This window comes from Calonectris borealis, chromosome 2, assembly GCF_964195595.1.
Source record: "Calonectris borealis chromosome 2, bCalBor7.hap1.2, whole genome shotgun sequence".
Lineage (NCBI taxonomy): Eukaryota > Metazoa > Chordata > Aves > Procellariiformes > Procellariidae > Calonectris > Calonectris borealis.
This window is the reverse complement of record NC_134313.1, coordinates 150,758,320-150,784,817: the sequence shown is the minus strand read 5'-3', so window position 1 is coordinate 150,784,817 and position 26,498 is coordinate 150,758,320. Positions and strand designations below refer to the sequence as shown.

The 26,498-nt window shown below is 35.8% G+C and overlaps 1 protein-coding gene across 13 annotated transcripts in view; it reads right to left on the bottom strand.

Moving 5' to 3' along the window:
* The window catches only part of MLLT10 (MLLT10 histone lysine methyltransferase DOT1L cofactor), a 130,559-nt gene that overhangs the window by 39,806 nt on the left and 64,255 nt on the right, over positions 1 to 26,498 (bottom strand). For all 13 annotated transcript variants that reach the window (XR_012672711.1, XR_012672713.1, XM_075143916.1 and 10 more), the window contains 2 exons: positions 24,225 to 24,480; positions 21,890 to 22,453 (listed from right to left, as the gene is read on the bottom strand). Coding sequence is in view for 11 of the 13 variants with exons in the window: in XM_075143916.1 (XP_075000017.1) it covers positions 21,890 to 22,453; positions 24,225 to 24,480 (820 nt within the window). In the remaining 2 variants the exon portion in view is untranslated. The remainder of the gene's footprint in view (positions 1 to 21,889; positions 22,454 to 24,224; positions 24,481 to 26,498) is intronic.

Sequence of the window (26,498 nt, the reverse complement as noted above, 5' to 3'; positions counted from 1 at the left end):
CCCTTCCTATGCTAGTGATTGCCTAGTTCAGCAAGAGACAAAAATAGGCTGTGATTACTCTTGTAGCCATACACTATCCATCCCTATTACAGGAACTTACATATTTTAGACTCCTTTATCAAGTTTGCTCGAAATTGGACAATAGGTTGAAAGCTTACTGCGGGCCAAAAATCAAGAGAGACAACATACAGACTGCTTCCTTAGGAAGCTAGGAAAATGTTGTCCCTACCATAAAGCTGTATCTTCTTTTTTAAATCAGTAACTTGAAACTCTTGCAACAATTGTGAAAAGAGGAAGTTATCTAAGATATCTATCATAGGTTGCTGATCCTAGCATTTTGCCAAAACTTAAGGAATAAGCAGAATCTGATCAAAGAGTTTTTTTAAAAATGTAAACTTGCAACCCCACAAAAGTTGCATAGAACTACAGAATCTTCCTGCTTGGGGGAGAACAGATGGACATGGGGCAGGAAATTTTGAGTTACAAGAACAAGAACTTCTTTACAAAAACTGAAGCTATATACACGTTTTCAGTACCTCCACTTCCTGTGATCTCAAAAAAAAACTCCCCTAAAACCATGACAGCTTTCTATATAGAGCAAAATGAAAAAGTGCCTTTGAATGAAGCAGTCCATTAATTAGTAACTAAACATGTAGAAAAATTGATTAAGTTTAGTTACACAAGAAAGAACATGTTCTCTTCCAGTAGAATGTTAATAGTGGAAGAAATATCCCACTATTTGTTATTTTGTAATATGGACATAAACTGAAGTGAATCTAATGCTAAACACAAGTGAATAAAAACCAAGTTATTGTGACACAGTTGTCTAAAAAGAGAAGAAAGTTGTGTTTAAAACTGCCAAGCTAGCAACAATATTTCAATTCAATTAATCTGAGATAATGAAACTATAGCTTGGATGCTAGGGCCAACCTATTTCCTTCATGAAGAAATTTGAAATCTAAGAATCAAATAATCAACCTGTTTTCCTGCTGCTGATGAACAAAGTGGTAGAGTTCACTTTCAAATAAGTTTCTACAAGATTCCGCAGTAACAGTTCTAGAAGTGCACAGAAATGATAATTACTGATCTGCAGCCTGATGACAAGCCAGGACCTCCCTCCCTTTCCATGACTGGGGGTCCTTTTTTGATGGAGGCACAGCAGTCTCTGTCACAAATCAACAGTCAATACCCTCCTTTTATGAAGGGCATTCTGTGTCCTCTCCATGATGAGGTAGAAGGAAAAAAAGCTCCCAAACTCAAAGTACCCAAAGAACACACACCACTGGCAGTGGGGGGGGAGGAGGGAAGATACGAAACACAGGTACACACATCTTCAAAATGGAACAACTATTCTAGTTTCGTATCTACTGACAGAAGGCAGACTGCTGTAATTACTCCCTTTGAAAATACTCCATAGATTGGATTTATAGTCAAAAACGAAAATACTTGACAAGAACCTTCACACAACTGAGGAATACAATTCGGCATGGCAATGTCACACATATGATGAATCAGTGATCTAAGAACAAGGTCATATCATCTGAAGTCTGCTATCAAACACCATTAGAATTAACCCCAAATCCTTGGCAGATCAGCTACCAAAAGATGCTTAGTCAATCTCTTCTGCTTACTTTCACTCCCATGTTCATAATCCTGACTGTACAGCTATCTACAGTCATTCAGAAACGTATTCAATAATGGGGTGAGGGGTGAAGGATCAGAACTGATCCATGTAGTTACCAAAATGGTCTACTCCTCTGTTCAGCTAGTCCCACCTGCTATAGTGAACATATAGTTGTTTTATATTTGATCCCACATTCATTAATGACCACACATGATGTCAGCAGTGTTACAGAACTCACTCTTCAATAAACTGTGAGGAATACATACACCAGTTAACTAACATGAAACAACACATATGAGGTGCTTAAACCAAGCTCAATCAGTATACAGTCCTCAATTAGACTTTTATTTCCACAGGTAGGCTTTTTAAGTGCAAGATTTCAAACCTGCCTAAACCAGTCAGAAAGGTTACAGCTTCCTGGTGCAGAATGTGCCTACTCCTACTTTGAATTAATCCAAGCTGCTACAGGTCTTACACTACAGCCTTCCAGTGCAGAAGGGCTCAAACCCACGTTTTTCATAGCCCAGCCAAGGTGAATTTGCTCTCTGAGAGGAGAGGTTTGACCATGACACGAAGGGACAGATGAATGACACGCTGGACTAGGAACACAGGGAGAACTGTATCATTTTTCTAGCCCTAGTATATCCATTTCTAACAGTGACCAACAGCAGGTGCACAAGGGAAAGCACAAGAAAAGGGCAAGCATGAAGTAATACTTCCCTCAAATATTCTCCCAGCCTCTAGAAATCTATAACTTATGGATTTTGAGCTTGAGGAATGGTCTTTGTAATTATTAGCCTTTAATTTGCTTCCAACCCTGCCCCAATGAGTTTCTTCCAATCCTTTGTGAACAGTTGTAACTTTTCATACCATATCCCATGGCAAAGTTACACCTCAGCTAAACTGTGCGGTCTTTTTTTTGTTGGGGGGGGGGGGGGGGGAGTGGAAGACAGGGACAACACAGGGACAAACCTCCTTTTACTTGTTTCTTCCAGATGTTCTGATTTCCCACAATAAATCTTTGAGATGCTTTACAATTACCTGTTTAAGGTTCACATATATAATTAACTCAGCTTTACGAAATCAGACACATTAAGAATTTCCTGCCTATTCTAGTCTGATTCAACAAATTTTGAAGTACTTTTCTAGAATAAGAGCAATACGATAATGAGCTCCATGATCATATCTGAGACACATAGCTCAGCACTACAGGAAAGACCTGTAGTTCAAGTGTGTCACAGCACAGAAAGATCTTTGCAAGAAGAAAAAGTTAGAAAGTTATGGAAGAACAATTGATAAATAACGATCTTAACTTTTATTTAGATGTTCACTTTTGTCGTGGTGAGCCAAGACATACAAGCCTACATTACTTTAAAACAACATACTAAAAACATAGTAGTTTTAGGCCCACTAAACGAGTATTCCTGAGTAGGAGCATGACACTTGTGATCTACGTTTCTTAATGGTTTCCAGGGAGAACTTAATGTGTTTGCTTAAGATCTCTGAAAATCTACCATAGCTTCAAACCATTCTGACAGAAATCTCAGTGCTGAAATGGTGAGTCACTGGAAACACTAGATTCCTCTTCACTATTAACATAATATAGTCTTTTAAAGGAGTTTCTACTTCAAAAGTTTTCTCTCTTTTGGATTCCAGTGATCTGAAGTTGGTGTCTTTGAAGGCATGCTGCAGGATGCTTGATTGAGCCAGAATTTTCAAAAAGAGGGCCATTAGAGAGGCTAACGAATAACAACGGCAATTCTGTTGTGATTAGTTATTTCTGGTGGTGGGGAACAGCTGTTGCCTGGACTGCTGAAAGACTACACATCGCTGTCATTAGCAACAACTAAAGCTTTAAAGTGGTATTCTAGAAACTCACAGACAGGTAGTTATACTTAAGGTTGTAGTATTTGACAACTGAACAGTAACACTCCATTATTCAATACTCCGAAAAAATGAGCATAAAGGAACTATTTCAGGATGACTTTGTAATTTGTCCTTCTCTTCTTCTTCCCTTTTTTAAATTTATGTGGTTTAGCTGAACTACTGTCCCCGTGCTTCTATACCAGCAGATGCCTTTTTATCAACACTGTAAAAGCCTGCCCAAGTTGGGCTAGATTCAAAAATTTTAACTCATTAATTTAACTCTCAGTAGAGATTCTGACTAGTTTAGGTTATCTTGTTTAAAAAATCATATCATACATACTAAATTTTGCCTGCACTGATGTGGAGGCCAAGTCTACAGAACTGAAAACTTCCTTTGGAAACGAGCTGTCTGCTAAACCTGATCACAGTGCTAGCATTGGCACCATGGATGTCTGTTCTGTGCTACGACTCTCCTCACTGCAACTCACAAATTAGCATAAGACAGAACAAGCATAAACAGAGACCTGAAAACAGGAAGAGGAGTAAGAAATAAAACAGACAGCAGACAGAACAAGCGAGCACAGAAGTAGCCACAGAAAGGCTACAACCAACCATTACAATTTACAACTAGCTCTAACACAAAATTTTAACATTCAGGTCATCACTCCCCATAGTCTTTTTTTAAAGTATGCACTAAAATCCTCAACAGATATGTATCTCTGTATCCCCTCCTCCTGCTTTCCAGTGGTAGGCCCATAAAAATGATGCAGAAGGGATGAGACTTAAAGGTCAAGTCAAAAAAGTTTGACTGTAATGTCCAGAGTAAGACTGAGAAGGACAAAGCACAAAGTTATCACACAGCGAATAGCGGTAAAAACTTTACATCTCTCAACTGCAATTTTTCACTATTTTTTTAAACCAGTTTTTAAAAAAGCATGAGAAATAAGTTGACCATACAACCGAGAAACAAAGCTCTGTGTACCAAGTCTCTTACCGGCAAAACTGCAGTGTGCCACTTCTGCCTTGAAGTGTCTTGACTCCTTTCTATTAAGACAGGTATCTTTATGGAAAGATACAGCCTGCATGACTCCATTTTCTAGTCCTCTTTTATAACTGACCCTTTCAAATGTGTTCAAGTGTTTAGCTATCGTCTTTCCTCCTTTACACTTTGTCAGCACCAAATTCAACTGACAGGCTTTGACCATCACCTTTATACTAGCATAATGATCAAATGAACCTCTCTGCTCCAAACTTGTATTTGTCTCCACTCAAACCAAAACTCTCAGTTTTTTCTTCTCCACACTTTCTTGCTGATGTGCAGCCAGCTTAAACTCAGTGCAATGCAAAAAACAAGCTTCTGATACACTGCCTCCATCAAAACTCCTACAAACAATGACTCTCCCAGTCCTCAGCATTATCTGACTCATAATCTGAATATGCTATTGGAGTAAACTATCTTCCTATATTTAAATATTGATCTCAAGTTTGAATACTTTCTTTTCATCCTATACACACATGGCAAGATCTTTCCTTGCTGTTCACATTACCAAAATTTCTACCTACCCTCATTTATGTCACCCATATATATATGCTCCTGCCAAAACAAGAGTACGCAAAAAGACCCCTGCAAGATTGGGGGGGGGGGAAGTAACCAACTTTAAAATCTTACTTAGAGAAACATGGGAAGGTAGATAAAACACACACACCACAAAAAAAAAAAACAAACAAAAAAACCCACCAAACCACCACAAAAAAACCCCAACCAAAAAACCATCCCACCAAAACCCACACCAGGCAGATTAGATGATAAATCCTGTCCAAACACTGTTCTAAAACAAAAACAAACATACATGTAGGTAACATTATGCTGCCCCAAAATAATGAGTCATACAAAGCATTTTATTGCTTGACAAGAAAGCATACAACATTAAGTAATCACTTTCCTCTATGCTCTTCCAACTTCTATGCTGGAGTTAGGAATACACAATCAGTTTTTAAAAAAGTGCAATGTGGAAAGAAGTCATCACACATGGCGTTCCATCAATTTCTATTCTGCACTGTTGTGTACCTATACTTCTTCAACATTAAATAGCAAAAAGGCTCTGCTTATAAAATAGCAGAAACTCACCAAGTCCAAATTCAGCACACTTTGTCAGATACCCTTCAGATGTTTTATTTTTGTTCAGAAAAATGGTGAGCTTGCTTTCCTTCATCTCAAAGCGGGTTCAGAGCACTGTATACCTGGGAGAGTGAGAGGGAAACCCTATATCAAAAGGAAAAAAGCTAAACCTATTTTACTAAAGCAAAGCAAATCTAGAGAAATTTCAGTATTTCTCACCACATGTAGACTACAAAATATAAATTTAAGGTAATAATTTTTTTTTTATTATTTAAGAGACCCACCACTATAGACATCTGCCTAACAGATGTTAATTCGTGGCTCCAACAATGTGAAAAGCAAAGTCCTATAAAACCTTAATGATTGCTAGCTTAAAACGCAAAGAACTTCACCATGCAAAGTTTAAATATTTAAATTCTTTTGCATATGCTGAACTCCAAGTTAATACAATTTGCAACGTATACAGCACTGCTCTTCCAACATACACATACAGCAATAAGAAAATCATTCTATTTGGCTGACACCAATGGATAAAAAATTCTGATTTTTATTAACAGATTGCCTGACACCAGTTAAATGTAACATTGAGAAATAAACTTGATCATCTTCAAAACTAGCCTCATGAGAGGGTTTTAACTATAAATATTCCCTCCTAAATCTTTCAGTAACTTGTGAATATAGCTATGATTGTTTCCTACAAGTGAACAAAAGCCTTGGAAAAGTAAACCAAGTTCTAATTTAATAAGATATATTTCATTTCCACTGGCTATGAGTGAACTCAGAACAAGGGGTACAAAGCCAATAGGGAATACTAAAGTGAAAACGGCAATTAGATACATTAAAGATTCAATATTGTTCCCTCTGAAATTGATAGTACTGTTATCAGTGACACAAATGGGCAGCATTGGGCTGTCAGAACAAAGAATGGACAAAACAAGGCTACCTTCACATGCATTACTTGTAGTAATTTAAGTAGTCAGGAAGGCAAGTGAGAGAATGCCAGAGGTAGACACCACTATAACACAGCTATGAATGGAGCACAGAAGAACAACTAGAAACACTATTCACAAAATTAAAGAAAAGAATCTCAGAACTGGAATAAAACTGTTATCATTTTACTGCGCACATACAAAAAGATCATAAAAAGAGAACTGAGGAACTATTGACCTATCAGGCTCCTGCAGCCAATCTACAAAGTTTTCACTCAAGTACTGAACAATTGACTCACTGCAGACCTGTATTTCACCCAATCCATAGAATATGCGGACCTTCAATCAGGCTTTTCCACAAAAGGCTACCCTTTGTGATAAATGAACCTCTGAAAAAGACTCTAATATAACTTACCATTATGTATGGTATTCATCAATTTTGAGAAAGCTTTTGAGTTAGGAGAAAAAGGGCTTCATGTTAAGATCATGTTTAACAGACACACAAAAGAATATATGTATAGACAGGAATTTCAGTGAACAATAATATACCTGAATACATCTTTCTTGTATTAGAGCTCTGATCACAGTAGCTCAAATTGTAAAACGGATTTATTTCTATCCACTATAATTTTTTACTTATATTTCTTTTGTCAGTGTTTGTTAGCTTTTAAATGTCGAGTATAAGAAGAACATTCCAGCACACGCCAATTAGCTGCATTCTAAAGCTACTATTACAAATAAAAAAATCAAATATTCTTTCCAGCCACAATCAGTCTTACCAACAAAAGAATTATTTTAATTTCATTGTCCGCAACAAATTCAGAAACTTAAACTGAAGCTGCCTTGCTAATTTTTATCACAAGGCATCTTTTTTGCTTCACTGATAGACTGAGACTAACTCAAGCAATCAAAAAGTTTAACAGAAAACAGTTGTGTCTCCTTAGGGAGCTCAGTTGAAGACGAACTCAAATGTGTAGAGAGAAAGAACGTCCAACTAGTGGTATACCAAAGGACATGCTCACACACACTTCCTTTTCTTCAAGGGCTGGGGTTTTTAGAGAATATTGATCTTTGGCCATGAAGTGCCAGAATACACTCACATCCTCTGCTGGGTAGCTAGAAGTCTCTGTAAGTCAACCTCCACAGCAACACAACGCTTTTATGCCCAGTTGCAGAGTGATGGCAGTCATGCAGATGGCCCACTTCTTCCACTTATGCCACCAATTTATTCATACTTAGGATAATGACCTCATGACTACAAAATTATTTTAGTTTCAATTTACTAGTTCACTCTTTCACACTACTAATGAACAAAGCCCTCAGCTTATTTGTCTGGTTTGACAAGATGATAAAATGAATGATTTTGCAGGTGAGAGTGTAGCGAACACCTGTCATATGTCCGTGGGCAAACTTTCTACCTGCATCAGCCTCTGAGGTCTGATTGTAACAACAGTTTGTGTTCCAACAGGGTGAATGTCTTTTATGCTTTATTTTTCTTTTCTTTATTCTCCCCACAACTGGCAGCTACTAAAGACTGCTGTCAGAAGCCATTTTTTTAACTGCCAGGCTCTTCTGAACATCAGGACTCCAAAAAAATGAATTAACACCAAAGACAATTTAAACTTTTGTCATTGATACTAGAATATTATGAAACTAATTTAGAAGTCATTAAAAAAAAAAACCAACCTTGCCTTTTACTTACTGCCTAAACTAGCCAAAGTTATTTCCATGGAAAAAACTTAAAATTTAGAATATTTTCATTACAACATTACAGACCAAGTCTGTACTGTAAAAAACCAAAAAGTAATGTTTTTTAAATTTTGTGGTAGAGGAAAAAAAACCCACAATATACAAAATCCTGGATGATTCTTTACAAAAGTGGATTAATTCGATAAATACGAAACTGATAATTTTAATTAACCTTCTCAACAGTTTTCAGAGAACTAACAACAATGTACTATTGTACACTAATCAAAACTATTACTTTACAAGGCAAAAAAAAAAAAAAAAATCACTAAAACGCACAGAATTAATATGGCTGGGATCATATACATTACACTATTGGGACAAAGACAAATTCTGCCTCAGATGCAGAGGACACGATGCAACTGCTGTCTGCCACCCTTAAGAGCAGAATCATTACTTTGAAAGTCTCTTTTTTTGGAATCCTTAAGATTCCCAGTAGGAAGTAAAAAGACTGTCATGCAATGATCAAAAAAGACAAATACAGTGTTACGAATTATCAGAGGGAACAGAGAACAAAACAAAAAGCATAATTATGCCACTTGAAAAATTCATGTTGCACCTATATTTCAAATACTACCTGCACTTCTCAAAAAAGGATACAGTAGCACTAAAAGAGATCTGGAAAGGATAAGACAGATATAGTATGAATGAACAGAAGGTACTAAGATATCTCGGTCTAAAAAAGGTAATGAGGGGAAATGACAGAAATGTATCAATTAGGAATACTCTAAAGATGTTTAATATTTTTAATGACTATTCACAGTTTTTAGAGGAGTGTCAAAACATGATCAGCAACAGCTGTGAACAAAGTACATCCTTTTACAATACATAAAGATATGAAATTCATCTCTCACATTTCAGATATCAACAGCATAAATGGTTTCAAAAATTATTAGACAAATTCACAGAAGAGATCAATAGCTACAGATATCCAACCTTGAGATGAGATGCAAGGAATCCCAGTAAGAAAATGTCCTGTTTAACCTAACTCCTTTGAAACAAACTGTTCTAACACAGACTTCATCTAGTTACATGATGAACGGTGTCCTGGTTTTGGCTGGGATAGAGTTAATTTTCTGCCTAATAGTTGGTATAGTGCTGTGTTTTGGATTTAGTATGAAAATAACGTTGATACACACTGATATTTTAGTTGTTGCTAAGTAGTGCTTACATAGTCAAGGACTTTTCAGCTCTGCCAGGTGCACAAGAAGCTGGGAGGGAGCACAGCCAGGACAGTTGACCCAAATTGGCCAACGGGGTATTCCATACCATACGATGTCATGCTCAGTATAGAAACTGGGGGAGGGGGCTGGGGAGCAGCAATTGCTACTCGGGGACCGGCTGTGCATCGGTCGGCGGGTGGTGAGCAACTGCATCGTGCATCACTTGCTTTGTATATTCTATTATTATTATTACTACTATTTTACTTTATTTTATTTCAATTATTAAACTGTCTTTATGTCAACCCATGAGTTTTCTCACTTTTACTCTCCCAATTCTCTCCCCCATCGCACCAGAGTAGGGGGAGTGAGCGAGCGGCTGCGTGGTGTTTAGTTGCTGGCTGGGGTTAAACCATGACAAGGGCCAACGCTAGATCAGCCCTCCTTGTGACTGATGGAGCTAATTCTACGCTCCCCCCAAGCCTCAACACAGAACAGAAGGAGAACTGTTCCCCTACTGCTCTTCCCTTCCACACCCCATAAATTAGTAGAAGGTAGATGAAAAAAAGTGTTTTAATCTGGAAGGAAAAAAGAGCTACTGTCTGGGTTCCTGGTATAACTGCCTCTATTGGCAGCTACCTCTTTCCTGACTTTTCCTGCACTGAAGTACCCTCCCAGCCACCTAGTTTTCTCCTACAATGTACAGCCAAGTTATTGAACTCCAACATGCTAAGGTGTCAAGAAAGGTTAGCGATGGTGAACGGTAACCATATATGCCAAAAAAACGTATGCTGTAATAGCTGGACTTCACATTCATTGTTTTCCTTTATTTTCCATCTCTGCTGCCTTACGCACTTTGCTCTCAGTCTTGCATGAATCCTTCCTTCATCTAATCCTTATGGTAGGGGCTACTGCTTGCTTTAAAACCTTACAATTATTCTTCCTTAAAATCAATGCTGCTCAGGAAGACTTCGTTGCTTCCAGCTCATTCATTTCAATTAGTTTCAAAGTATCTCAGAATTGACTGTGTATTAATACTTACATCCGAGTCACCATCCTTTTACTGTTCATTACCTGTTTTTAAAGGAATTGGTTATGCATACAAAAAATAAAGTTAAATTCTAAGCTTACTACTCCCACAGCACAAAAAAGACCTAGTGACTTGGTCCTTGAAAGGATGTTATTTGCTGTAACCAACCACTAAATCCTTCAGATCAGGAATTAGTCCATGACAGCTATCACACTTTTAAAAAAAAAAAAAAAAAAAACAACAAATCAGCATTTGAGATTCTTACGTGAAAGCTAACTATATTAATGGCTCGAGAGTTGCTTTTTGATTTGTTTGGGGGAATGGGTTTTTTTTTGTTGTGGGTGATTGTTTTTTTTTTTAAATTCACTTGGAACCTCTAGTCATTCTTATCAGGAAGTTCTTCTCGTAAGCATTTAAAACAAATAAACAATGGAAAATAGATATAAAGCCAGGTCAAGTACAAAGGATCTGATAGGATTACTCATGCACAAGCCCCAGACACATGTTCGTATTCTTCAGCTCTGTTTACAGCTTCCATGAATCTCTTCTCAACTCAAGTTTCTAGAGCTATACTGGTTCAAAGACCATAAATGCTCACTCTTTTGGACAAAAATTTCCAGTTTTTTCAAGTTACTTAGTCTAAAGAGAACCCTCTTCAGAAACTTTTTACCATTGCATGTAATTCTCCCTCATGACAACATATGCAGCAAGCTAGATCACCATCAAAATTAACAGTTATCTTAGTGTTACCCTTATGGCCTTCTCACAGACACCTTATATATCTACCAGATCTGACACAAAAAAATGAAGAATTCTATTTAAAAGCTGAATAAAAAGTATAGAAAGAACAATATGAAGTAATGAGTTTGCATCTAAACTAAGTGTTAAATCCCAGTTCAGTTCAAATGGACCAAAAATTCACTTTAAATTCAGGATCAGACAAGAAGTAGCTTTTCTAACAATATAAAATAATTTGTTTCACTTACTACTTCTTGCATTACCACCACAAAAGCCCTGATAAGAACTATTTTGCTAAGTATTTTGACAGCATGCTTTGTGTGTACGGCATACCTGTATATTTAACTCCTACGACACTTTTTCAATTACGTCTAACGCTCCTGAAAGAGAGGTTTATTTGAGTAATCTTCTGGAAATACGGTGTTGGCTTATCTGTGCCAACTTTTTGCATTTTATTTATGCTGGGGAGATCTATTAAAAATGACCTCATATCCAGGTGGATCAACATCAAGATCTTGCAGGTTTTAAGCAACTAGCACAGGTAATCTTTATAAAGTATCAGGAACTGCCATACAGTGAAAAGGCACTGGGATATATTGTCATTTAGTGTAGCTAAGACACGTATTTACATCTGGACAGACACTGAATTCCACAGTTTCCCTTTTTTAAAGTGTTCTTAAATACAAAAGCTATTGAAATCTTCGATTTTATCTGCAAAGCTATCCCGGTTGGTTCCTGCCATTTTAACTAGAGCTAGGCATTTGGATTGTCATCAGCCACGGCGTATGAAGCTACCTGGGGACTGCCTGACTTCAAATATTTCACTACAGAGCAAGAATTGCTGTGGTACACGTGCCCCAACGTTGTACCAAGCAACATACACACAGTACCACACCACAGCATAGGCTATCAAGAGCTTCAGGAAGCTACTGTTAGTACTATCACCTCTGTGCAACGTGTTTAAGAAAGTAAAATAAATTACTTGAATAAGAAGGAAGCATATGGAAATGTGGAGTTGATAATCAGACACTTGGTCTGATTATATCTGTTTAAAAAGAGCATAGTATACAGATAGTATAGTTCCTGTACATCAACACAGGAATCTGTCCACTAAGTCTTAATGGATTTGTCCCCAAGCAACATCTTTCAGTTAAAAGCTCACTTATTTTAAGGTAACTAGTCATCTTTATACCACTACATTATGTTAGTATTTCTACTTAAATATTTTGTTTTCTTTTTAAAACTTTACAGGGGAATCTCAGAAATTATTATGACAATCAACAACAGCTCTAGACGTCAGAGCCTCTTCTTATATAGTAGTTAGTCACCCCAATCTTAATCCTGAAACAACTTGCAGTCAATTTAACTTCTGATATGGCAGCTCTTCACATCAAATAAATGGAAAATTTAAACGCAAAGTACATTTCCTTCTGATTTTAAAAACCTCACTGTAGTGCTATCACCTCTGACTGACAACAACAACAAAAAAAGAATTTTACCATATGAATTGGACAGCCTTCAGAGGGACAAAAATGCTGCAAATACTATCAACACATACACATCACTTATTTTTCAGCTATATTTGATTTCTAAAAGATTTTAAATATTGTAAGATCTGAAAAGTACCATTTTCAAGAAGGGGTAAAAAATCCTACTGCTCCTTTTATAGTCAAACCTCTTCTTTGCCCCCCCTCCCCACTTTTTTTATGTTCCCATGTCACCTTTAACAGATTTTATGGAGTTAAAAGACTGATTGCTATCTCACATTTGACTTACAAGGAATGCCTTACTCTAGTAAATTGGCTCCAGATGCTGAAAAATGTTCACACTCAGAGAGATGTACATTTTAATTTAAAAATCTATATATACAAAATTATATCAAATGAAGGGGGGTTTTAAGTCTAATTTTTAAAGGAGATCCTGGGAACTAAATAGTTGCAAGTAAGCAACCACCACCTGTATCTCACTTCAGTTTCCACACAGCAACAGAATTTCATTTAAGGAATATTTCCTTCATCTTCAGAAAAGCGATACACCTCTAAAGCAAATATCAAGTTCTGCAACAAAGACATCTGATAGGACAGAAATCTTAATTGCTTCGGAGTGTCTCCCTGTTCCCCTGATCTGTATATTTTAAATTCTAATTCTTAGTTTTATAAAAAGAGCTAAAGAACTAACATAATCCAAGCACAAAACTGGAAGTTTCAGTACATTTTCTTTTTCTGCCCTTTTTTTTTTTTTATAAATATAATAATGATAATACCACATACTTTTACTCCATGTATCTGCAAAGATAATCAACTCCTGGAAAAGTAGGCAGTTTATTTTGTTCACTATGCAGGCAACAATAATAGCAAAGCTGTCAGCTACATCTCATCCATACAATGTAGTTTACCCAGATTACCCAGGCCTAAAATAAGTGAGTTTTTATTAGGAATTCAAACCTAACACCAAATATATACAAGGCACTTCGAAGGCTTATGGGTCAAATATAATCTAAAAGCCAACAGTTTTAAAAAGGTCTTCGAAAACCTTCCCTCACCAAACAAGAAAGATTTATAGCTAAATTTGAAAAGTAGTAAGTACAGCAACTTAAGTAGCCTTTAAGCCCCCCTCAGTCCATTTTCTTCTCTGCCAATATAGATACAACTAACAAAAAGCCAATGTATTTATACAGATATTTATTATGTTTCGAAAAGATCGTATTTAGATGCCAATTCTGCAAATAATTCTGTATGGGCAAAAATCTAGACCTACGGAATTTATTTTATTCATTATTAAATTCATATTTGGGTAGAAGATTTACAAATCTTGAATAAAAACAAAATTTCAAATAATTTATAAATAATTACATCTTTTTGCTCAGCTGTTTAAAATTATTATGTCTTTCTCCTGAAATGAATAACTACCAAAATCTTCTTTATTCTCTTTTTAAATGAAAGACCTAAAAGGGAACTCAAAAAAACCCACATTCCATATTAATCTGTTTTTTGTTTTCTTGGGTTTTTTTAGAATCTGAAATGCATTACAAGTTCATAATTTAAACATACTATTTGCTGTTTACTATCAGATCATAATAAATAAATGATTATATATTTTTAAATGTAACTAGCAACTAATGCCCAGAGTCACACCATAATTTGGGAATATAGTTTAAAGTATATAATCTTCAAAATTTCCATTTTAACCTGACAGACACTTACGTTCTCATACAACAATTAACTCATCAGGTAAAATCTCATTTCCACAGCTGCCAAGATCTCCAATATAAGCAGGCCTAAGCAGCCTGACATGCAAGCTATGCCCTAGCTACTAAAATTTACCTTCCTTTCCCTGGGACATTTTTTCACTTCAGAAAGCCCTCACCATCTGTTTTCACTCAAAAAAAAAAAGTACAATTTTTTGAGAAAGGAAAACTTTCTTTTGTTTTGAATCAAGTTTGTTTCAAAGCAATGCTCCAAGAGTCTCGAGTCTTGCGACATTCACAGGGGAGCTGATTTGTATCTAATGCACAAACCACTGCTTCCATGGAAAGTCAGGCAGCCTGGAGACTTCAAAGGTGGAAAGACTGAACATTTCTTGTTTTCAGCAGCCTATCTAATTAAGTACTATAGGTCTGTATTTTTCTGTCAACATTTTTTTTAAAACCAGAAAATGGGGCAATTACCAGTATGCAGTATGGAATTACCAATGAAAAAATCTTGACCAGGAATATTAATTCTTCCTGTATAACAATTATGATCATGCTTTTAACCATTTTTGTAAACTGAAATATTCTCAAATTAAAGATACTTCAGTCTATCAAAGATCTTAGGACTCTCTGAAAAGGACATTTTAAAAATTTTGATCATTGTATGCCTCTTCTCAACTTTCCTATATTCATATTTTAGGAGGAAATTAATATCAGAATTAACTATAGTACTCTGCTACCTGCAATATCTATGGAGTAATTTCAAGTGATATAACTTTTCTATCCCTTCTTGAAATGAGTATCACTGGGATGACAATAGCCTTTTTTTCCTAAAGCATCTCAATATGAGATAATGTTCAGTTCTCCATCATTATTCAGAGTTTTTCATAATTGTTTTCAAAACACATCTCTCTTACAAGGTTCATTATTCAGTATTTTTTGTACAAAACTTTCTTAATCAAGGAATTATTATTTATTACATCCGAGTACAGTTCTTATAACATACATTTTTAGAAACCACCGTGAACACTCAGAGAAAGTAGCAAAGATTTCTTAATTTCTTTCCAATCTTTGATAAAAGCATACAACATACCATGTTGGGAACTAATTTCTGCAGAACCATACTGCCTGACAATTCCCCACTAACTACTGTATTTTGAAATGCATTAGTTGCCCAGTTACAGTCTACTTCATATGCCAAACTGATGCACTATGTTAATTTTTCTTTCAGAAATCAAAGGCATAAATACAGCACAGAATTAGGTTCATAGATAAGAGCTAAATAAGAATTTCTGTGAGCACATGATTTGATTCTTAGCCCTATAACTTCCTGCACCTCCAAATCCAATAAAAATGCTCGACTAAACTGTATCTTCTAGACGATTTTCAGAGCCATTACTGAGAATTTTTCAACTATTATTTTCTCTCACTTGATCATGGTTTTACCTTTTTTGTTAGGTTAAGGGTCTTTATAGTATCAGTTTTCAGTTCCCCATATGATATCCAGACAAATAAATTCACTCCTTAGCTTTTCTACAGTAATGTGCTTTTTCCAGTCCTTGAATCCTTCTCTTCTTTACACACAGCAGATACCGGAACTAGATACAGTATTTGAAGACCAGATGCACTCTGCTGAATACAGAGCTACCTTTCTCATTAGTTTGCTGTTTATGCATTCAAACCTTTTTAAAAACAGCTCAGCACTGGAAGCTCAGGCATAAAAAGAATAAAAATGAATGATCAGTTATTTTCAGTCTTTCCTTCCCCAGAAGGCCATCTTATCCTGCAAGTACACATCTGTCCTTCTTAGATATAATCTTTTACTTTACGTCCACCAACACAACTCTTAGTTTTATTGCTTACCAAGAGATCCATTCTACCCTGTCCTCATACCCAGATTTTTTCAGAAATTGCAGAATTTTCCAATAAATAGTATAAAATTGATAACGGATGCACAGGGAAATAACAAACCCCAAAGTAAACACTTTGATTTAATAATTCTCTGATCAAAATTAAATTGAGACTTATCCATTAACTACATTTAATCCAAAGGTTTGCAGACTTCCTATCATTCCAAGTCTTTATTTAAAATGTCATGCTGTATCAATTGAAATCTACTATGGCACTGCTTTTATTTAAAAAATTCAAAAAAAAAAGTCCAATAAGTTATTTTCCATAACTCACAGTAACCGCCATTACTCATTACATCTCTTAACATTTTTCTTTCTTGTATCAGGCACATCCTAATTACATAATATTAACTACCCGCCAGTCTCCTACAACTTCAGAAATTTTAAAGACTTAATGAAATTTAACACTGACAGTCTGAAAACGTGAAAATATGAAGTACGCATCATCAGGAAATGCCAATTTATTACTTCTGGCTGTAGCTGCTGATAACACCTGTTTTAGTTAAGAACACTAATGGGGGATCCATTTCACAATAATCCCCATTTTCATAAGCTTCTACTACCTCATGTGATTTCTTCCCAATTACTTGATGTCTCCATGTTTTCTATACCAACAATCAAAATTTTAACATTTTCATCTCATATCAAACCAATACCATTTCTGTTGAGCCTCAAATATGAAGAATGGCATTCTCTGCACAAAATTGTGTGTTGTTTTCTACACCGTTTGCTTAGTCCTTATAGGCCATTAGTATCTATTAGTATCAATTTGTCCTTTCTATTCTGTCTCCTCTGGAATACAAACTGGTTTTTTAACACAGCAAGACTTCTTTTTCTGCTTCAGCTTCTGGGGCACCTAGCAGATAAATGTAATAGCACAAACTGTTTCAGAATAATTTTGTCTAAACTCTTTCTCCCAATAGATTTAGCTAGTAAGTCAAAGACTACAGAGGAGTTTAAACATAACATCATAAAGATTTAACATAAGCTCTGAGAGACTTGGTATCTCAATGAGAATGATTTCAAGTTACTCATCTACTTTGAACCTTGGAGTTCTCTTACATCATCAGTATGACAACGAGCTTAAAAGATCATCTCCTTGCACAGAAGTACATTTGGCAGAGGCTTCATCACTGCTTGAATCAGATGAGAAAGGAGGATAAAATACATGGACTAAGCTGAAGCATTTAGTAAACTCCTATATAAAGCTGAAATTTGACTGCACAAGACGTAAGATGAACCCAGAGGGGCTTGTGCCAATTTGAAATACTGCTATATTAAAGTACAATACTGGGTTTGGATACATCCTTTATTCCAAAAACTGTCTAGTATTATCAACCAGAGCCTACTGAAGACTGGTCAAGGGTAGAATATATATGATGTGACTGCTCAAGGGTAGAATATATATGATGTAGAGACAAAAATGTAGGAAGACAAATTATAAGGTTGCCTCAATTGTGCCAAAGGAATTCCACAAGATGGGCACAGCAAGGATGCTGAGAGAATGGGCTAACCATTTCTAGGCCCAATTTGGAATTTAACCTTCTCCAGTCGTCTTAGGGGAAAAAAAGAATTGCTTTATAAGCTGTTGTAGTGTTTACAGTACTCATAAGGGCATAAAATCAATCATTTAAAAATTAAAATATTGAAGCAGATGATCCCCTGAAGTCCTTAGCAACTGAAGTTGATACTATACAATTTGTTGTACACTTGAAATCAAGAATGGAACTGGGAAAGACAGAGAAGCATCCCTATATGCTGAAGCACTGTAATTCTTCCAGCAGCAAGTATCTATGCAGAACTTGAAGATAACTGTGCAAGAACTTTATCTACCATAAAACAGAAATTTCAGTTCACTTCTGACACTTGATTGCTTTTCATTTTACCTTGCTGCATTATTCCACAAAAGTCAGAAGGTACTGTATGTCACATAAAATGTTTTTTTCCCCTATTGCTGTGGGACATGAGTTCTCAGAAAGTTCTTCAGGCACTAGAGTGTACTCCAAAAAACAAGGGGCCAGAGCTTGCACAAACTGCTTGACAGAAAAATACAGAATGTATGAAAGTTATTTATTACATCTGTATTTTTTCTTCTTCCCACCACCTTATTAGTTTCTGCACTACTGTTGAAATAAAGTGCAAGTATGGTAAAAGAAACATTTGATCTTGGAATCTACTACTAGCAGAGGTAAGCATTGGGACAAAATGCTACTCATCTCTTCCAGTCCTTAGATGAAGGTTTTCTGTTCTTCAATCACCATTGTTGTGACAAGAAAAAAATAAAAATCTTCAGCAGAAGGGATCCCTCCTTTACAAATACTTCGGACTAGAAATCTTTAAGTATTATTGCCTAGAAGGATGCTGAGAATGAACTTAATCCTGAGAATACTAGTGTGACTTTTAAAAAGTTAAATAGCTCTATAAAATTGTAAAGTTCAGATGAAACCCTCCCCCATTAAAAAATCTGGATCCTGAAATAATTCCAAAGACCAGACCCATTTTGGGGGAACCAGTATCAGCTTTATATAACTACCACTGACAACTGACTTATGTCTTCTTAGACAACAAACTTGCAGTGCTTGTGAATTTCCAGCAGAAAGATAAGCACAGTTTGTAAATAAGCTGTTATTGGCTAAAGAAGCTTTTTTTTTTTTGACAGGGACAGATATACTAGAAAAATGTTAATTCAATATAAAAATTCCTTATTACCCTACCAACTAAATTTTATTTCATTTTTTTATACTTTTCATTCCTTTGAGTACACTGTTAAAGTAATGCATACAGTGTTTCCTATCAGATTATAAATACATTTCAGAAAAAATTATAAACAGCATTAAGATTGAACATTCAAGTGCTCAAAATTTTGGAATCATCAGATCAGTTGCGTGGCAACTGTAATACAACCTGAGTGTATGTATTGTAACAGCTTTCAGTTACATGGCCTTGTACTATTCATGGTACATCTCTGTTCTTATTAAGCAGGAAAACAGAAGTTCTGTAGACTGGAAAAAAGTTTGGAGAGGACAAATATTTTCACAAAATGAGCTGAATGTACTTATCCTGGATAAAAGTTTTATGGAAGACATTTAATTATGTATAAATTTGCATTACCTTTTAAAATACCTTTTCCTTTACATTTCATCTAATTTGAACATTAACTGTGAACAGGATTGTCATAAGTCTGTGAAGTAATGATTTTCATAATTTTTACGGATCTCAACAAGTACTCTTAAGAAAATGGAAAAAGAATGATAGCTTATGATAGCTGCAGCTAAGGAGGTTATTAAAAAAAAAAAAAAAGAGGAGATTCTTGAAAAAGTGCCTCAAAAGCTTTGTTTAGTATGGTCTAACTCATTCCTGATTCTGCTTCTTTGAAATAAGAAGGCAATTCCAAGTAAAAGTCAGTAAAAACTTTTTGGCTTGACTTCCCCTGCATTTTCTCTCACTCCACTTAGATGTACAAAATCTTATTTGGGGTTTTGGGTCAAATCAATTAGATTCACTTGTCAGATTTTGTTACTGGGCAATATAGAGACATTTCAAAGAGAAACATCAGCATATGATACCTGAGAAAATGTTATGTTTCTGATAATACTGATAATACTCATCTACCCTTCCTCATTGTAACAAAGTTGTAAATGGACTGCTAAACCCAGAAAATGCTTATGATGAAGTGAGGAAAGCAGCACTACAACCATAAGAAAGAGGGGAAATCAGGGAGAAGAACTCATTAAAACAATATGCTCAGACGCAAGCAGAAGTTTGTGGATGAATTTAGAGCTCATGCTCGAAGGCAAAGACATCTGGTTTTGCTTCTTTGGGTTTTCTGGGTTTTGTTGGGGTGATTTTGTTTATGGTTTTTGTTTGTTTGTTTGTTTTTCATTCATATTCTCTGGCACCTTCAGAAAATATCACTATTTTAGAGGACAGGTCTAATGCTGGCTAGCAAGAATCTAAGTATGCTTAACAGAGGTGAAATTATAGGCTGAATATCATGATAAAGGTAATAAAACCTACCCGGTATTTCCATCCACGTATTTCAAAGCTTTTTACAAAGGGAGTTTAACATTATCACTGACATTTTATAGATGGAAGTGTGAGATGCAATAAAGAGGACAAAGGAAGCAAGGATGTACCTGGCCAGCAAAAGGCCTGTTCAAGGAGCTGAAAAAACCAGAATATTCCAAGACAAATATAAGGTGGGAAACATGGGTCATTCACTTCAAACCAAGACCTTGTCCTTCCAGCTGTTACCGCAACTACAACAATATATAATCCACCTCAAAGGGATCATAAAGGAGTAAGAAAGTTCATACTAAAATAACCAGAATACTGATCTAAATCTATTGGATGATCTCTGTCCATAACAGATACGAGGTTAACGTGTTTTTAAAACTGCATTTTAATCAAAAAGATGTGAAATAGGAAGTTTTGTCACATAGCATTTCTCCCTGTTGATTTCAATGCAGGAAAAATATTTTTTTAATATTGTTGCCACCGCTATTGCCATTATTACCTGTAATAAAAATCATCATTTGCCTACACCTAACGAAGATTTAAAATAATGTGGTTTTGAGAACAAGTTTTGGAATACCTGCCTTCTTCTGAAACAAATACAAAGTTTTTTGTTTCTTGATGTATATTTTTCAAGTATCTTGTGTTTATACAGTGAAAATATACAATATAAAAGCATAAAACCCCGCCCACAACCAAATATTCAAGTTCCATTTCTCTTTCCTCCCAAAAAAGAACAATTAAGCAAAAAATCCACTAGAACAACAAAAAAGACAAAATTTCAAAGTTACAAAAACGAGGTATCAGATAGTTTGCTATTTTTTTATCCAAACACAAAGGCCTCAAAAGAAACTTCAAAGCAACAAAGACTTCGGTAGATAGTTTTGCAAGGTCATTCCACACACAGGTTTACTGGGAACAGAAAGCCTCTCACAGCCCCAGATGCACATAACATTTAGAACAGAGGAAGAACAAACCAGCTAATTTCAATTGCTAAAAAGCACACAAGAATATGAAAATGTCATCTGGCTGCACAGGGGTCCAGATTCAGAATATCTGTTTACATGTTTAAACTGTTAATTCTCCATATAGACATTTTGATTTTTAGTTAAACTAAATTGGGAAAAAATAATTGACGGAAATAATCGAGGGACATGCTCAGCACAGCTGACATGCTTGAGTACTGATTTTGTTTCCTCTATGTAACAGAATATACAGACAACATAGTCTGTATAAACTATCATTTATTTTAGCTAAACCTGTCACATGTAATTTCTAAAGAACCTATTTTCATGCAACTTATTTTTCCCCCTACAGCCTCAAAACCTGCATTTATATAGCATATAGGTCAATACACAGGTCAATCTACTACAGCCACCTACAGCACAGTGGCACCTATACATGGAACAAAACTTGACGTGTTCTAATTTTTACTTTTTTTGCCCAATGTGAATTTCAAGATACTTTAAATGATACTCTGTTCTTGAAAAGCATACTCAGAATTACGGCTAAAATAATAAAGACATATTTTGAGGTAAGAAAACAAATCCAATAAATGCCTACCTGAACCCACTGGAGATGAGCCAACACTAAGACTTTGTAAACTTCCATTCCTGAGCAAAGTTGGAGATTTTTGAAGACCAGAGCTTGTCACGCTTCCTGCAGCAGATGCCACAGATGAAGTTGGGGAAGCAGAAGAAACTGAAAGATGGGAAATACTTTCTTGACTTTTATTTCCTTTGGGTCTACCAGGCCCATGTTTACTTTGCTTATTTCCTTTCCGTTTCTTCTCTGTTACAGTTTCTTCTTCTATTCCAGAAGTCTGAGCTCGTTTGTATGCTGTTGAAGTAAGGCTTGAGTTACCTATGTCTCCAGGTGAGCTGTCAAAGTTTTTAGATTGGGAAACAGCTGATGATGAAGGGAGCCCAATTAAGGAAGTGAAACAATTGACACCCCCCTCTTGACTCCCAGTCTCTCCTTTATGTACATCTTTGGTTGAAGCCTGTTGAGAATGTGTGAAACTGTCACTTCGCAGATCTGCATCTGTAAAACTCAAAAAATCCTGGGGAGATTGAACTGAACTTCCAGAAGATGACTTTATGCTCCCAGGAGTGCCCAAAAAGCTTCCTAAAAAAGAAAGTAAAGAAAAAGTACTTTTTTTTTTTTTCCCCTGTAGTTGATGGAAATTGATGGGAAAGATTAGTATCTTAGAATACAAAACTTTAAAGTGCAAGGACTTTATGAAAAGTGTTATCAAGAGCTAAAGAATTTATTTTTAAGATAACTCGTGGCTTCTCCTGCTGATCTTCATTCTGCTGGATCTGATTCTCAGATTCCTATCTGAGATTCAGATTTGAATTTGGGGCACAAACAAGGTGAAAATGAATAAAAGGAGAAAAAAAAGTTTGCTGCTTAGGCAACTTTAACACCCCCCATGTTTTGAAGCCACAACAAACACTCAGTGCAAGTCAGAGCAGTTTTTTTTAAACATACACAAATATAAAAAGAAGGTGGCTGATAGAAACGTGCTAAGATCACATGCCTACAACCTTGCTTACAATTCTACCTAAATCAAGGGTTTGACACAGGTCAAGGGAACAGCAATTGCACTTAATTTACCCTGGCTAAGGAGGTGTTCCACAGAAGAGGTATTTTTCAAAACGACAGGAGAGGAAGTGGAGAAAAGTGTATAAAATTGGCATTTTATGATTTCTTTAGCACTGTCAGAGAACCATAAAGATCTTTTGTGTAATAGAATTACATTGCTTCTGCAGTATTTGGAAGGCAGTCATTTCATCACTGTGTTAGCACATGCAAAGCAGAAAATGGAGTACACTTAGTAAATACAAACACCTACTTTCACTGAAATTCAGTAATTTTGTATGGGTAGGTGCATGTGGATACTGTTTGCAGTGAGCAAGATTTTTCTTTAAATGCAGGATTCCAGAAGGCAATTCTCAAAGTTTTGAGAATTTAAACAAAAAAACACTTTTTTCCAAGTAAAAAAAGCCTGAAATGTTGAAAGAGTTCTAGACAAATTTAAAAGTGCTCACTGCATAAATAAACGCAAAGAAAGAGCAACATCATAAAGCAGAAAGGACAGTCAGCTACTACACACCACAGTGAAAATTATGGAAAAACAATTACTTTATAGAAGGCCTAGTTTGTTGCGTTTCAGAACAACATGTTTTATTAGCTAAGTAATAAAAAATAGACTTTTAAAATTTTTTCATCTTTCTTTAACTCTGACGAAGATGCCATAATAAAATTAGCTTTTCAGAAGTGTCAACAGTGCATTTAGTGGGTTTTAGCATGTTCAAAACAAACTTTTTGCATTACATAAGATAAATAAACTGTATATACTTGCCACATAATCATCATCTGCTTATGTATTTCAATGACAAAAAAATAAAAGTAAAAAGGTCTTTCACTTTGAAGAAAATAGTGTATTTTAAATGTCTGCATCTTGAAAAATTAATTAGGGGCCACCGCATCCTATACATTAGGTAGTCCAGTTTCGTTCGAATATGCACTAACTACAAAACATCAGTATTATTCCCTTAAAGAGCTAAAACAGACTCCTAGACTCAAATTCATATGTTAAATCTTACCCCAGACTAACTTTTCAGCCCATAAAGAAACTTCTGGTTTTAGCAGTTAAAGAGAATACCTTAACAGTCTAAACAAAAGCATCAGTTTTGCCCTTTAAAGATGCACGACCTTCTTTTTCATGTTATGACAATGAATGCTTTTTCCCTGAAAAAAGATCTTTTTTCCCCAAATGAAACAACATTCTCATTATTGAGGATAAAGGATGAACTACTTTTCAAGTTTTAAATATGTAAGATTTCTAATTCATGTCAAAGCAGAAGTCATGTTACAGCATAACAATTAATACCTTGCTGAAAAGGGCTAGCTGCAGTCACAGTTGTTCCTGGATTTCTTCCAGCACCAGGCTTTCTTCCCCTCTGACCTGAGCTATGACCTGCAGATTTCTTCCCTTTGCTCTCTGACCCTCTAGCCTCTGAAGAATCTTTTCCACTTGAAACGTGTGTAGAAACTTCCTGGAAATTTGCATTTGTAAATCGAGCTGTGGTATCTTCCAGCCGCTTCAAGGAGCCTGACATGGAGTTGTTGCTAGTGCTTGTGTATGTCTAGCATTTTGATAAGAGAAAAGAAATAAGATAAAAGAAACAGGTCACACAAAAAACTGTAACAAAAGAACTGTTTAAAAGAACTCATTCTTTCAAATAAATTTAGAAGTGTTCAAATACTAAGGTAACTGGCAACAGCAGGAGTTACATAAACCGAATTGCTAAGATTTTCAGCAAACAATTGAAGTGCATAAAACTTCATTTAGTGGAAAAATGCACAAAATTAACGTCAGCTTTGGTTGAAATTTTTACGGCATTGAGGTCAATGGATTAATCTCAAATCTATGGTTACACAGTCTTTATATTCTATTTAAATAATATAGTTATTTTACTGCTTAAAATTAAAAACTAAAAAGAAAAAATGAGATTTCAAATGCTTTTCTGAAAATACAATTTTTATGCAGTTTGTTTTGTCAAACTGGAAACATCATTCCATCAGCAGTGGAACTGATGAAGGCTTCAGAACCCAGGAACTTGTATTTTTAAGACTTTATAGTCTCAACACTGAACCAAAATCAACTCCAACAAGCCCAACTGCCCCGTATGTCTTCACTTCCCATCATCACACTAGGATTCCCTGCCATCTGAACCATTCAGTCAGTTGCTTAAGTATCATCAAGTAAAGACAACATGAGATCTAGTTGGGCAAAACACAGGCAGGAATGACTGGCTACCTACTACAACCCTGCTGCCTGACAGGAAGAAAAAAGCCTAACACACTCTTGAGCTCCCACTGAAGATTTCTTCCTCAATCCCCACCCATCCCCAAAAATGTTGGCCCTTCTCCTACACCCATAAACTCTTCACAGGACTTTCAACAATTTTATCTTTAGGCCCGTTATTCTTCCATTAAATTTTGTGAGAATTGTTCATATTGGTGAACAATAGTGAAAATAGGTTCACAGAACGCAATTAGGTGGGCAGGGAAATTGTGTGCACAGCATTAGGAAACCACACAAACGAATATTATTGTTTTCATAATTAAAAAAAAAATTTAGACTTGTGATAGCAGAATTTTAATATCAGAAGAAAGAAAATGAAAGCAAAATTACAAAAAAGGAAATAATATTCTATTGTTATTTATACTCAAACCAGCTAGTAAAATAGCCTTTTGACTGTACCAAGCTGCTTCAACAAAAAAATATTAATCAAACCTAGAAGCTACTCATCTGTTCAAAACAAGCTTAGTTTGTTTTTCAGTTCTTTATAGAAGAGAGTTTAACTAGTATCTAAATTTATCTCCGTTAAAGACCACACAAACACACGCCTCTCAAAATTGAGCATATACTCAAGTTTTCTCTTCCCCAACTGGGATGCTTGCTGAATTTAGGCCTACAGTAGAATATTTCCTCATTTTTACATACAGCTTTGTATGGCTGGTATAAAAAGTCCTCCATATTTTCATTAAAACAGCTAAGAAATTTACATAGAACTTACTTTTCAGCTGCAAATGCCAGAAGACAACTAAATATGCAAGCTTTGAGGAAGACAAAAATTTCAATCTATTTGCGTACTGGCCTGCATGAATTATTGGGGGGAGGAGTAGTCTTTATTTGGGGGGGAGGAATCCACTTGGCCAATAGCATCTTTAAAAACATGGTTTCCATGGAAATTGCTTTACTTGAATTCTACTGCTAGTCTGTTGGTTTAGTATTAGTTTCTACTGTTGTTTTTTCAACTTGTTCCATGCAAACACTGTAAACCAAGCTAAGACGGGTACTGCTTTCCAAACTACAACAGCAGACCCAAATGACTCCAAAGACAGCAAAGTAACACATGGATCTGAAGGATTCGAACTGGTTCCGTTTCATGCTTTGTTTTACACTGTCAGTGTCTCCACGCAGTATAGGTCACCGTAGAAAACAACCAGACTCACTCTTCAAGCACTTTCCCCATTAGCTTAGGCTAGTCCTGAAGCTCTCCATCTCACTTAGACCAAACCTACATGACCTAGTGTAGTAAAAAGCCATGTAAAGACAATGCTTCTAAACTCTTCACTCGTGAGGAAAAGAAGTAGA